The sequence below is a fragment of the Nannospalax galili genome, unplaced genomic scaffold, assembly GCF_000622305.1.
Source record: "Nannospalax galili isolate Female #2095 unplaced genomic scaffold, S.galili_v1.0 scaffold142, whole genome shotgun sequence".
NCBI lineage: Eukaryota > Metazoa > Chordata > Mammalia > Rodentia > Spalacidae > Nannospalax > Nannospalax galili.
This window is the reverse complement of record NW_008348793.1, coordinates 1,202,474-1,215,918: the sequence shown is the minus strand read 5'-3', so window position 1 is coordinate 1,215,918 and position 13,445 is coordinate 1,202,474. Positions and strand designations below refer to the sequence as shown.

General features: G+C 41.0%; 1 protein-coding gene across 3 annotated transcripts in view; it reads left to right on the top strand.

The window, feature by feature from the left end:
- Sec24d (SEC24 homolog D, COPII coat complex component) overlaps positions 1 to 13,445 on the top strand; it is a 102,509-nt gene that overhangs the window by 54,517 nt on the left and 34,547 nt on the right. For all 3 annotated transcript variants that reach the window (XM_008846039.3, XM_008846040.3, XM_029569826.1), the window contains exons 9-10: positions 7,131 to 7,269; positions 11,459 to 11,574. In XM_008846039.3, the coding sequence (XP_008844261.1) occupies positions 7,131 to 7,269; positions 11,459 to 11,574 (255 nt within the window). The remainder of the gene's footprint in view (positions 1 to 7,130; positions 7,270 to 11,458; positions 11,575 to 13,445) is intronic.

Below are 13,445 nucleotides of genomic sequence, written 5' to 3'. Positions count from 1 at the left end.
CTCAAAAAGATTTAAAAAATCTATCTATCTATCTATCTATCATCTATCTATCTATCATCTATCTATCAACATCTACATCTATCTATCATCTATCTATATATGAATATCTATCTACATCTATCATCTATCTATCTAATCTATGTGAATATCTATCTACATCTATCTATATCTATATATCTATATATCAATATCTAGCTATATCTATCTGTCATCTATATATAATATCAATATCTATCTACATCTATCATCTATCTATATATATCAATATCTATCTACATCTATCTATCATCTGTCTCTCTATCTAGCATCTCTATCTACCATCTGTATATCAATGAACTGTTTGTTATAAAACATTTTCCTGGCTTCCAGACTTTTCCAGTACCTTTCAGGCTCCTCGCTGTCATCTGGGAAGAGCAATGGAGCCCATTCCTGCTGCATTAAAACTCCCTCCTTCATGCATCATGCCCATCTCCAGGAAGCAACCTCTGTTTCTTGTGATGACTTCCTGTACTTTTTCATATTGGCGGAGGGGAAACCTATTTCTGCACTTAAAATACATCAATTATATTCTGAAGCTGTTCTTGTGAGCTCCCAGTCCATTCACTGCCATGCACTCTGTAGGCTAATGAGTTTATCTTCCTTACGTTTGTCCCTTCCTGAAATGTTTTTGGCTACCTTAGTGGAAATGCAGACCCTTACAAGATGCCCCTCCAGGTCTGTGAAGGTGGATCCATTGTCACGTTGATGCTGAGCACTTTAGAAGCTTGCTTTTGGATGCTGGCTGGTGTGAATGGTTACAAAGCAGATGTGTAGATGAAACTCTGGTCTCCTGGGGAGCCACATACAGGGAAAGACAAGTCATATGTGGTAGAAATTACATAATTTAGTGTTGCCCTGACCTTAGGAGAAGTAGAAAGTTTAAGTTACTATGGATAATTGAAATGAAGTAGGTGTATGCTTTTTTGAAGTAGAAAAAAAAAATCTTTGAAGTTGTTCTTACCTCCCTTATAAACTCCTGGGGAGAGGAATGGGAAGCACCAGACCACTGACTGCATTCTGCTCCTCTGTCCTTCGTCTCTCCTTCTTCCAGCTTAATAGATGAGTGTAGCCAGTGTGGAGTGACTCCATGAGTCTCAGTGTTCACGCTTCTGAGATTGCCCAGTGCTTGGAAGTCCTCTGCTCTGTAAGACAATACATCCTTTCCATGGTCTTCCAAACACTTGTCCTGAAAAAAAAAAATGTACTTGTGGTTTCTTTAACACATGTGCCTGTTCTCCTTTAAATGAGTTTGTAAAACTAGAAGTTATCTTGAAAATATCTTGACAACATAAAACAAATATTCTTACATTTGCACTTATTTTTAAAAGTCAAAATAATATTGCTCTTTAAGTAATGAATGCATTGTAGCCTATTCATCCAATCTTTTTTGATGGGCTGACTGCATATCACATATAGCAAGCTAAAAATAGAAAGCACATAGAAGCTGCTTCTTTCTTCTCTTCCATATGGAAAGTCTTTAATACATGCAGTTGATACCCACTCAGTCCTCTTTTTAGCTCCATGCATAAGAACAGACTGTACTCTTCCAGCCCCGCAGTCTGAATGTTTCACGTTTTTAACGGTGCTTTGCTCATCACAGGCTCTGGATTATCTCTTCACATGCTTCAGCCAGAACGTTTTTACTTTATCCCCTAATTCATCAAAACTATCCAACTGACCTCCTCTTGTGATCGTTGAAAAAGTAAGTAATGCTCTGGTCCCAAGGAGGGGACTGTAGGCCTTATGTCACATCGACCATTTGAAGTCCGTGCCTCTGGGGCCCAGATTTACAGTGATCTGCTGAGAACTTAGTCTGATGTTGAATGCACATCTTTTCTAAGCTGGAGGGCTGTGCCACATTTTGGCAGGCCTTATTTTAAATCTCCTCTGATTCAGGTCCCAGCATAGGCACAGCTCTCTCTTCTATAACCTCTACTTAGTAAAGTAGAACATTATTGGTAGATGACAGCTGTGTAGTTCCAGGACTCTTACCTAGAGAACTTCGGTGAAGGAGATAAAAGGAGAGACGTGTACATTGAAAAGGAAGATATGTGTTTTTCCCCAAACTGGCTGAGAGGGGAAAGTGTCTGAAGGATGTGTGTGTGTGTGTGTGTGTGTGTGTGTGTGTGTGTGTGCTCGTGTGTGTGCCTGTATTCTTACATGAACTTTGGTGCTGAAAAGTGAGGAAAGTGGCTAGTGAAGCAAATTGGAGAAGAAAGGAGGCGGAGTGCACCACCAGTGTCCCAGATGTCACCAGGCATGGCTAATCCAGCTTCGTAGACCTGGGCGTAGCTGTTGGGCCTTGTGTCTGCGTGAGCATCATTTGCTTCTGAGATTCTCTGTTGGCTGTGACTGTATCGCTTCTCTGTCATGGTGCTGCCCAGTGCCATGACTCAGCACCGGGCACTGACTGCCCTGGTGTTATGCTGCACCTCGATTGCCAGTGTGCAGAGCGGGAAGTGAGTGCTGGCTTCCTGCTGCCCTTTTCTTTCCTGCCACCTTTAAGTTGCCTGCTGTATACTGGTGGTGACTGCCTATCACAGGATCTCTATTTTCCTATGTATAGTCAAGGCAAAGTATTAGAAACATTTAAATAATATTTTTCTATTTATTACCCTAGTAAGTTTGGTAATTCCTGTAACTTATATGAAACATACCCAAAATAGTTCTTTTTAAAGATTTATTTTCATTTTATGTGTATATTTTGCCTGCACATATGTATTGTGTACTATGTGTGTGTCGTGCCCACAGAGATGGGAGGAGGGCGTCAGATCCCCTGGAACTGTAGTTACAGATAGCTATGAGCTGCCATGTGGGTGCTGGGAATTGAACCCAGGTCCTCTGCAATAGCAGCAAGTGATCTTAACCACTGAGCCATCTCTCCAGCTCCTAATAGCCTGTTTCTTGTTTCACTTCATTGTTTAACAATAGTTTTAAAACATTGCTCAAAGGTTGGATAATTTTAAGAAAAGTTTATATTTGTTAATTTATGATGTACTGGCTGCTCCAAGTTTAGTTGTTACTAAAGTTACCTACGTGATATTTAACAACTACCTTGGGTATTACTGATAGCTTTGTTTTAAATTTTAGTCATACAGTGCCACCTACTGGATCTGGCCTATAAAAACAACTTCACATTTTTGGCTTTCTGGGTTTGATATTTAACTGTTTTCTATAATTCTTCCCTTTCCTAGAATAGAAAGTCTATAGCAAAACGTGTATCTAGAGCTTTTTGTTGGGAGAGAATCTGTGTAAAGTAAGCTTGCCTTCAACTTAAGATCCTCCTGCCTCGGCCTCCCTACTGCTAGAGTTCCAGGCTTGTACCTTCTACTGGTCACATTTAGAGTTTTCCTAACAATGTCGGGGCCTAAACAAAATCCCACAGCATACAGATTTTATAGACATTCTTCATGATGGGTCTTCCTACATAGTGATTCATTTTCTTTAAGTATCTGCTTTTGTTTTGGAATTGTAATCTGTCAGTAGTCTAACATCTCCTTCCTCAGCCAGAAATAGCTTTCGCTAATGATACTTGGTAAAGTGATCTTTCTGTTTGGGCCCTGTTCTTTTACATGAGTTCATGAGCTTGTTTCCTTTTATTCACTGTTTATTCCACTGCATGGAAAGCCCCACAAAGAGAGGCAGGATGCCAGGAACCTAATGTACAAGTGTCACATTACCTGACTGAGTGAAATCATCACACTAAAAAACTTACAAAATTATATCAGTAACATTAAGGAGATGTTGACTGATACCTTTTTTGTTTTTTGGGGGGGTTGACACAGGGTCTCCCTGTAGCTCCAGCTGGCTTGGAACTCCCTACGTAGACCAGGCTGGCCTTGATCCCACTGAGATCTGCCTGCCTTTTTGTCACGAGCACTAGAATCAAAGACATGCCGCACCACTACCTGGCTCAGTATCTTAGTACTTCTTTAACATAGAAAACTAATCAAAAGTTATTTTGGTTTTAATTGATGATTGCATATTAATGCTAAGTAATATTTTATATGCACAGAGAGATATATTTTGCTTAATTAAAACATTTTAATAAAAAGTAATGCCAATATGCTTTCACCACACCCATGATAATTCAAAAATAGGAAATTCAAATTAATCTCCTTCTTGTCCTTAGCTTCCCTGTCAATCTCACGTAGATAAATTAACGCCATGTGGCAGCACGGCCGAGACTAGCCAGGAACGGAGAACGGAGCATGCAGCAAACTAGCAGCCAGAGACGAGCATGCGCTTAGAAACAGCTTCTTAAAGTCTGGATGTTTCTGCGGTTAGTACGGTATAATGTCCCCACAAGGAAAGAGAGCAACTTAAGACATTTGGAGGAAAAAAGAATTTCAGTGAAAAAAAATTCACTAATATCCAGGTGTTGAAAGAAAGTGAGCTTAGTTGTCTATGAGCTCACACGTTACTGCAGAGCGCATATGGGGACACATGGAGAGTGGAAATCCTGATGGTTTTCAGGCTGGCCCGAGAGGTGAAACAACAGTGCCATTTGGAAGTCCTTGTTCTGACACCGAAATAAAATGTAAACAGTGAGAAAGCTTACATCACCTCCACGGTCTGAAGACTTCTTAGTTACCTAGCCTCTGTTATCCAAGAGAGCAAACACAAAACAAATGTTCTTAGTAGCCAGGTGCAGTCCTGACTTGCTGCAGCTCATTGCTACACATTTCTGGGAGGTTGACTCTGCCAGGACTGTCATGCTTACGTGGTAGTTGGTGATAGCTCATGGACAGTTGAGGCACGATATGCTTTGGCAAATGGTAATACTGAAAATAAAGGAAAATTCCCTTCCACCGTCACTGGCTTGTCTAGCAAATGATCCCATGATGTTTGGTTTCCAAAGCATTTCAGGATTTCAGGAATTGATGGTAGTCTTTCAAGTCTTTGAAGATGAGACCCACGTGACGGCAGATTGAGGCACCTGAGGGTGAGTGGGTCCACAGGCATCCAGCAGCAGCGACCTGACCAGAGCACCTGAGCTGTTCGCTTTGGCTTCGTAGTCTCCTGATCTCTAACCATGCTCCTAAAAATCTTTTGTGTTTGTTTTCTTCATCTTTTTGCTTCCGTTTGCTGTCTTATCAGTTCTTACCTTTGCCACTTTAAGTCTTCAAAGAGTATGTGTACACCCCGTGTGAATATGTGTGTGAGTTTAAAGCAAATTCCTAGATATATAAAACTCCCTCTCAGCTTTTAACTGCTAGGTGATAATCCATATCAAAATCTCCCGGAGGATCAATTCTCTGCCTCTAAGTCGTTTCAGGATAGCATTTTGTAGCAACTAAGACGTTTGCCTTCAGAAACCCAAGCACACCTCACACTTATCTAGCTCCAGACTCTCCCATTGAAGATGATTTCTTGAGCTAAGTGCTTTTGAAAGAGGACGACAGATTGTTCTGGACAGAAATGATAAGTTACCTTTCTCCAGCCATCCTTGCCAAGCACATTGCTCTACACATAGACGTGTTAATCCTTGTCTCAGCCCTGCCAGTGAGGCAGAGCTGTGTGCATCCAGTAGATCAAAATAGACCACACCCTAGAAAGAACAATCTTCTAACTCCCACAAGGCATGAGGTGAGGGAGAGGACAGTGCAGGGGCCCTGGAAGTGATTCTGAGTGTGTGCTTTTTAGTCTTTAAAAAATTATTTTGTATATTTGTGTTGTATTGTGTTAAACCTGTTGGATGGCCTCCTCCTCCTCCTCCTCCTCCTCCTCCTCTTCCTCCTCCCTCCTCCTCTCCTGCCACTTCTCCCACACTTCCTCTTCCACTATTCTGAGACCTCACAGCTCATTTCTGAAACCTCAGCAGTGGGTCACTTTTCACATTGAACTTCTGGGCAAGGACAAACAGCATGTCTGGGTTTTCTAAGGCTTTAGCAGATAATATCCTGATGACCTCTCACTCCCAAGCCCACCTCCTCCGACCTCCTGCTCTTCAGGACACTATAAAAAGCAGTCTGTTTTCTTTACAACTTTAAGATTTTTATTGACATGCACAGCCCTAGAGTTCTTAAACTTTTCCAAAAATGTTATTTTTAAAGAGATTGATAAAATAAAGCACACGGGTCTCTGTGGGTTTACTGAGAACGCTGGAGGCCTTAAAAACAAGCAGTTTCCTAATGCTGGTCTTTTCACTTTCCATTTGTGGCTTTCTCATATGGTAATGAGAAAGAATCATCTGAATCACATTTTTCCCCCTCAGTGCTGGCAAAGCATGATGAGTCAACACTGAGTACTTGATGTCCTGAAGCATTTTGCATTTGATAGAGTAACGGAAAAGCCCAGTCTGCTGCCAGTTCTACACAATGACATTCTTCCACATTTTTTTAAGTAGCTTAATTTTAAAATAAATATTTTGTGTACTTTGAGGGAACTACTTAAATAGCATGCTATTGTACAAAACCAGAGTTTTTAAACACAGCCAATTCATTCTTATTTGTAGGATACACAAGCCTAGCAGATATATAATGGAAGGTGCCCAGGACATTTCAACACGAGCTTAATGAAGGACTATTACCATCATTATATTCCATTTTTCCTCTTAGCAAACACAGATGAACATCATATATACATTGATATCAATATGCAGATGTTGATATATGCTTATAAGTGAGATATGTTTGTAAATATACCTGAATTTAAGTTTTTGTTTGGGTATGGTGGACTATGTCATATTGCCTTGAATTCGCCAGTGATCAGGGAAAGGTCTTCATTGTCCTGTCAAATGCTCAGCACTAAGATTTCTTTAACTGTGCACTGGAGAGATGGCTCAGCGGTTAAGAGCACTGACTATTCTTGCAGAGGACCTGGGTCTGGTTCCCAACACACATGTGGTCGCTAACAACCATCCATAACTCCAGTTCCAGGGAATCCAGTACCCTCTTCTGGCCTCTGTGGGCTTTGCATGACATAGGCGCACTTACGCATGTGCAAGCAAAACACTCATGTACATAAAATAAAATAAAAAATAAAAAAAAGAGAGATTTCTTTAATGAATTACATTGGGGGAAATTCAGATTTTAATAACATCTGGAAGCCCCGCGTTCCCTGTTCATTTCATTTCTTGCTTCTTCTAGACGCCCTTATACTTAGTAAATCACGGGGAGAGTGGACCAGTGAGATGCAACAGGTGCAAAGCCTACATGTGCCCATTCATGCAGTTCATTGAAGGTGGAAGACGCTACCAGTGTGGATTTTGCAACTGTGTGAATGATGGTAAGTGTGCCATTAAGTGCTCCCTGTAAAAGCTTACATTTCTTAGCTCAGGAAACCAGATCCCCCGACCCCACCCAGGTAGCACTACTTTCTTTATAATTTCCCCAAATGGAATCCAACACTGAATGGGGACTCCAGGTCCCTGTTACTTTATGTAGCTGTAGGAGTTACATGTAGAAATTGTACCGTAGCTTCGTGTAAACCTGAGGGGGCGGGGAGCTATTTGTCATTCTCCTTCCACAAAACTCTGTTTGGATGCAATATGAGATAAAGCCTAAATATTTCATATTTCTCTCTTTTGGACTGTCCCTTTCTTTTCTTTTTAATTTTGAGACAGGCCCTCACTATGTGGCCTTGTCTATTCTGGAACCCCCTATGTAGACCAGGTTGGCCTTGAACTCATAGAGATCAGTCTGCATCTCTGTCTTCCTAGTGCTGGAATTTTAAAGTTGTACACTGCCACACCCAGCTAGAGTTACTCTTGAATTTAAGCTCATTGGTATTTAGGAAAAGCTCAAGTATAACCAAGGGCTTATATCAATGCTATCAATGTTGAATTTTTAAGAAAGAAGGGACATTATCATGATGTCTCTTCCTACATATTTTTAGTTTTATCCTAGCATGAATTCAGTCATGTTGAAAAAGCTGTAAACTTGCCAAAAGTGTTCTCACATTTATGACATGTTTCTGTAGTTTAAACTCTTTGGTGTTCGGTAGAGCGGATCCTCGGGTGAAAACATTCCCACACTCATGCGCTTACAGACCTTTTCAGCCATGTGATGATTCTTAGAGTAAGAGTTTCCCAGTCTTTTCCTCTGTTCCTTCACATCACTCCCTGAGCCCAGGCCATTTTCTGCCTGTATCCCGGTGTTAATGGTCCTTTGGTACTGTGGGACTCTCTCGTGGGCGAGCACTGCGTGTGTGACATAAGATTGTGTCTGTATCCAACTGAGAGCACCAGACACATGCCACATGAGTCTTTCTCATGAAGATCTTTGATCAGTTCTTAAAAAATTCCTTGCTGTGACAGCCGTGGCGTGGGACTCTTGGGACGTCTCTCTCCTTGTGCCAACTACAACATCTCAGTGCAAACTGAACATGGGGTGAGACCCAGTTCTGCTAACCTTCCCTTCATCTTTGGGGTTTGTTTTTTGTTTTGTTCTTTAGTTATTGTTATTTTGAGACAAGGTCTTCTTGTGGCCCCAGCTGACTTGGAACTCACCATGTAGACCAGGCTGGCCTAGATCTCACAGATACCACCAGCCTCCGCTTCCTGAGTGCTAGGATTAAAGGCATGTGCTACTATGCCTAGCTTCCCTTCTCTTTAAAAAAAATTGTATTAGTTCTTTTAGAATTTCATAGAAGGTGTTTTGATCACATTTACACCCCCACACTCCTCCCCTAACTTCTCCCAGACACCCCCACCATAACCCTACTCTATCCAAGGAAGATCTTGTTCCGTCTCCTATCCTAGATGACTTTAAGTCTGCAGCTAAATCTTCCTATTACTCTGTGTTAGGACTTGGCTTTCTAAACCTCATAACAGTTCACCTCTTTGTGTCTTAGTTCTGGAGAAAACATTCTTATAAAGGCAGAGCCATTTCCTGAAACATTTGAATAAAGTTCTTTGCTAAGTCCAGTCACCCCTGGGATCTTCGGTTTACTGTCACCCCTGGCCGCATGTACACAGTCTCAGCATGGGGACCTTAAAGGCCCAGCTGGTCCTTATAGGGAAGTTTTGGATCCAAACTCAGAAATTTTAGCTCTCCTCACACAGACACTGTTTCTTTGGGTTCCCACCCCAAGTGGCCTCCATGTTCACTTTGTAGCAGGGTTGTACCAGCTAGACTCAAGAAGTTCTTAGAAGGAAGTCAGAGTCCCTTGGATTTAGGTCACCCCGATGCTCCTTATTTAGGTTTAATGAAGGAAGATTTGTTGGCTTCAGAACCCAGTGGAATCTACTCTTAACTACCTTGTAGACTGTCCATTGATTGCCTAGTGGGAAACTTGATAATGGAAAGCATAAGGGAGGGGGATGGGGTGCTAGTTCAGTGGGTAAAGTGCTTTCTACACAAACAAGCACCCAAATTTGATCCTTAGCACCCACATGAAAAATAAGCTAAAGGCTAGGGACATGGCTCAGTGGTTAAGAGCACTGACTACTTTTACAGAGGACCCGGGTTCAGTTCCCAGCACCCACATGGCAGTTAACATCCTTCTGTAACTGCAGTGCTAGGGGATCTGACACCCTCTTCTGGCCCCTGTGCACTTACAGTGCATGCAGGAAAACACACATACACACACAAAAAAATAAATAAATAAATAAATAAATAAGAAAAGGAGGGAGGGAGGGAGGGAGGAAGGAAGGAAGGAAGGAAGGAAGGAAGGAAGGAAGGAAGGAAGGAAGGATGGATGGATGTAGTGGCGCACGTTTGTAATTTCAGTGCTGGAAAAGACAGAAATAGGAGGATCTCTAAGACTCTCTGGCCAGCCAGCCTAGCTAAATCATCAAGCTCCAAGTACCAGCAACAGACCCTGTCTGAATTGCACAGTGGATGGCTCCTGGAGAACAGCACCTGAGGTTGACCTATGGCCTCCACACGCACATGCACACACGTATACTGCACCTATGCACATACACAAAGTGTGACAGGAACAGACCATGTGGCATAATGTATGGTGACTGGCTGATAATAATGACTGGTAGTATTAAATGCTAATGCACATATAAGGTTAATTTTAGAAAGAATTCACATTACATGTACATGTATGAATGTGAGTGAAGTATCTCTTGTGCTGTGTAGAAATGACCATTCCATACATTCTAACAGCGCAGAACTCTACATCACACCTGCATGTAACCTAACAGCCGCCATGTCCCCCCAATTTCTTTACCTCACTGAGAATATCACTTTCCTCTCCTGTAATCTTTGGCAGATGAATTTTTCAAGTTGAGTTGACTCTGTAAATATGAGTCCTGTAGAGCTTACTTTAAAAGAAATGGCCATGATATGGTAAGAGCAGAAAACTTGAGGTTCTCTCATGTTTTTTTTCAAAGTTCAACCTTAGGAAAATAGTCCTGTTATGATTTACATTTCAGTTTCACAACTAAAAGTAAAGACTACTGAACAGTTGGTTGTAAAATAAAGGACTTTTGTGGTTTTTTACAAAGAGAAATGCTTTTCTTTACGAAATTCTCAAACGAGCATTGGTCACTTTTCCACGTACTATTAACAGAATGTTCACTTTCCTGTTACTCTCCAGGCAACAGGAGTTCTTTTGCATGGAGACACCAGGCCTTATTTGTCCAAGTGTTCAGTGTGTGACTCATGAGTTTTGCTGTGCCTTTGGGTGACTTCCAGGACTTTGCCAGAAGTAACCTTCTGAGACATTTGAATCAAATTAGACTTCTTCAACTGAAGTCTTAGTGGTGTAGTCTTTCCCTAATACAGTAATCTTCTGCATGTATTAAGGCCAAATGTTAAAAGATTATTGTGCAAAACCCCCGGGCTGAAGACATTTCTCAAAGTATAACAAAGATTGTAGTTGATAGTATAGTCCAAAATACTTCATTTACTCTATTAGGTATGTTGAAAATCAAATAGAAAACTAAATCCTTAATGAAAGAGATAAGTAGAGATTATTAAATATTTAAGTGTGTTAACTTGAAAAAACCAGTACTTTTATCCAGGATTTCCAAAATTATAAATGTTCTTTGCCATCAATGACTTCTAGATGATCAAGAGGGTTTTAAAGAAAACTCATCCTGGCTATATAACCATGAATAATCTGTGGTTTTCTACATGATCAAAACATTTCGTGATTGAGATGCAGTAATACATTTTAGTGAGGAATAGCAATGAATGCTATGTATGAAATTGCACAGTTCTATAATCTGAATTCCAGGCAAATTGATTTAACTATAAAAATTCCAAAATTTATATATGACAAACTAATATAAACATAATTAAAGGGCAAGGTTGTAATGATTGAAAACACATATAAGAGTCAGAATGTTAGTATGCTTTTTAAAAAGCTCACATGCTTTCCAAGATAGGCTTTCAAGATAAAGGATACCGAGAATGTACTATATTCCAAGTTTCAAACACGTTTTCCTTATGCTGACTCCTTTCCTTCATGATCAGTTTTGAGAACCTGTTCAACTGTCTGTTTGTTCTGTTTTCATTAGTGCCACCATTCTATTTCCAACATCTGGACCACATTGGAAGAAGGCTGGACCAGTACGAGAAGCCAGAGTTATCTCTGGGATCTTATGAGTACGTCGCCACTTTGGATTACTGCAGAGTGAGTATTCCCAGGACCTCAAGTGTTTATACATCGATGTCAGATTCCAGTGAACAACTTTCATATGTAAAGAAATGACTCTTGGCTCATAAAGAAACATCTCAAGAGGGATGTAGAAATACCTCAGATTTAGCTCCAACTTTCTGAGATGTAAGCATGATTCAATTTCTGAACTACCTCACTGGAGTAGTCAGTTTTGCAAATGTGATACAGAAATAGGAGACAGTAACTATTTGTCTGTTCTAGAGAGGATACACTGGCTTTTTGTTGTTTTCTTTTCTGAGACAGCTCTCACTTAGCCCGGGCCTAGAGACTGATCCTCCACCTCCCAGGTGTCGGGCTTGTAGGTGTGTGCTTCTACTGCCCTGATGCCAGCAAGGGCCTCTGAGTGCAGAAGTTCCGCACAGGGCCTCTGCTGTGAAAAGACTTCTTTAGCAAGGCAGAAGCTTAACCAGTATGCTTGGAGAAATGTTGATGTAGAAGTCAGAGTTGTTCCAGTGGTTGGGATCTTGGCCTCTGGTTTCTTTACTTTAACATATAACAGTGAGACTTCACTGACCACCTCCCATAAATGCTTTTTGGTGCTTTCTAAAATTAAAAAAAAAAAAAAGATTTACTTTCCTTATAAAGCAATTGACTGTGGATCCTGTGCTTCCACCTCAGCGTGTATTTGAAACACCTGGGGTTGTCCTGGAGAAAGTCACTCTGAATTATTTCCTTTCTTTCTTTCTTTCTTTCTTTCTTTCTTTCTTTCTTTCTTTCTTTCTTTTTTTTTTTTTTGCTTTATTTTATGTGTATGAGTGTTATGTCTGCATGTATGTAAATATACCCATGTCATGCAATGCCTGTAGAGGACAGAAGAGGGTGTCAGATCCCTTGGAACTGGAGTTACAGATGATTATTAGCCGCCATGTGGGTGCTGGGACTTGAACCCATAAGAACAGTCAGTGCTCTTAACTGCTGAGCCATCTCTCCAGCCCCTATTTCCTTACTTTCTCTTCCAAAAATGAATGCCTGCTGATAGCTCATTCCTAGAAAGTAGCTCTGACCAGGTAAGTAGCCTCTGACCCACAGGTTTCCTTCACATGTTTTCTAGGGAACAGATGCATATACTGAGAATATTTGTCCAGGGGCTGGAGAGATGGATCCGCAGTTAAGAGCATTGGCTGCTCTTCCAGAGGACTGGGATTCAGTTCCCAGCATCCACACGACAGCTAACAACCATCATAACTACAGGGGTTGTAATGTCCTCTTCTGGCCTCTGTGGGCATTAAACACATGGGTGAATTTATGTACAAGCAGACAAAACATTCATACACATAAAAATTCAGAAAAAAATTATGGTTTGGCCCTTTGATAAGCATTCCATAAAAGCCCAAGGCAATAGTTATCCAAAGAGCTCCGATTCAATGAGTGGAAAGAGAACAGCTGTTTACAAGGATAGGATGAGGGCTGTTGGGCTGGTTCAGAGACTCCTATGTCTTCTTGACTCCAGGCAGCCTTTGATCCATAAGGAGAAATGGATTCTTCTTATCGTTTAAGGAAAAGGACAGTTGAGGATTTGTTTCAATACTGGATTGATTTTTCCTTTGAGTGGTCAAGCTTTGGGAGCATGTGATATATACACACAAATTTTCATGATACTGTAAGCTTTTCAATTAATATTAAAAATAGTAGTCCAGGGGCTGGAGATACAGTTCAGCAGTTAAGAGCACTGGCTGCTCTTTCAGAGGACCCAGGTTTGGTTCCCAGCACCCACATGGTAGCTAACAATCACTGATAACTCCAATTCCAGGGAATCTAACACCCTCTTCTGACTTCCATGGGCATTGTACTTACATGCAGGCAAAACACTCATACACACAAAATAA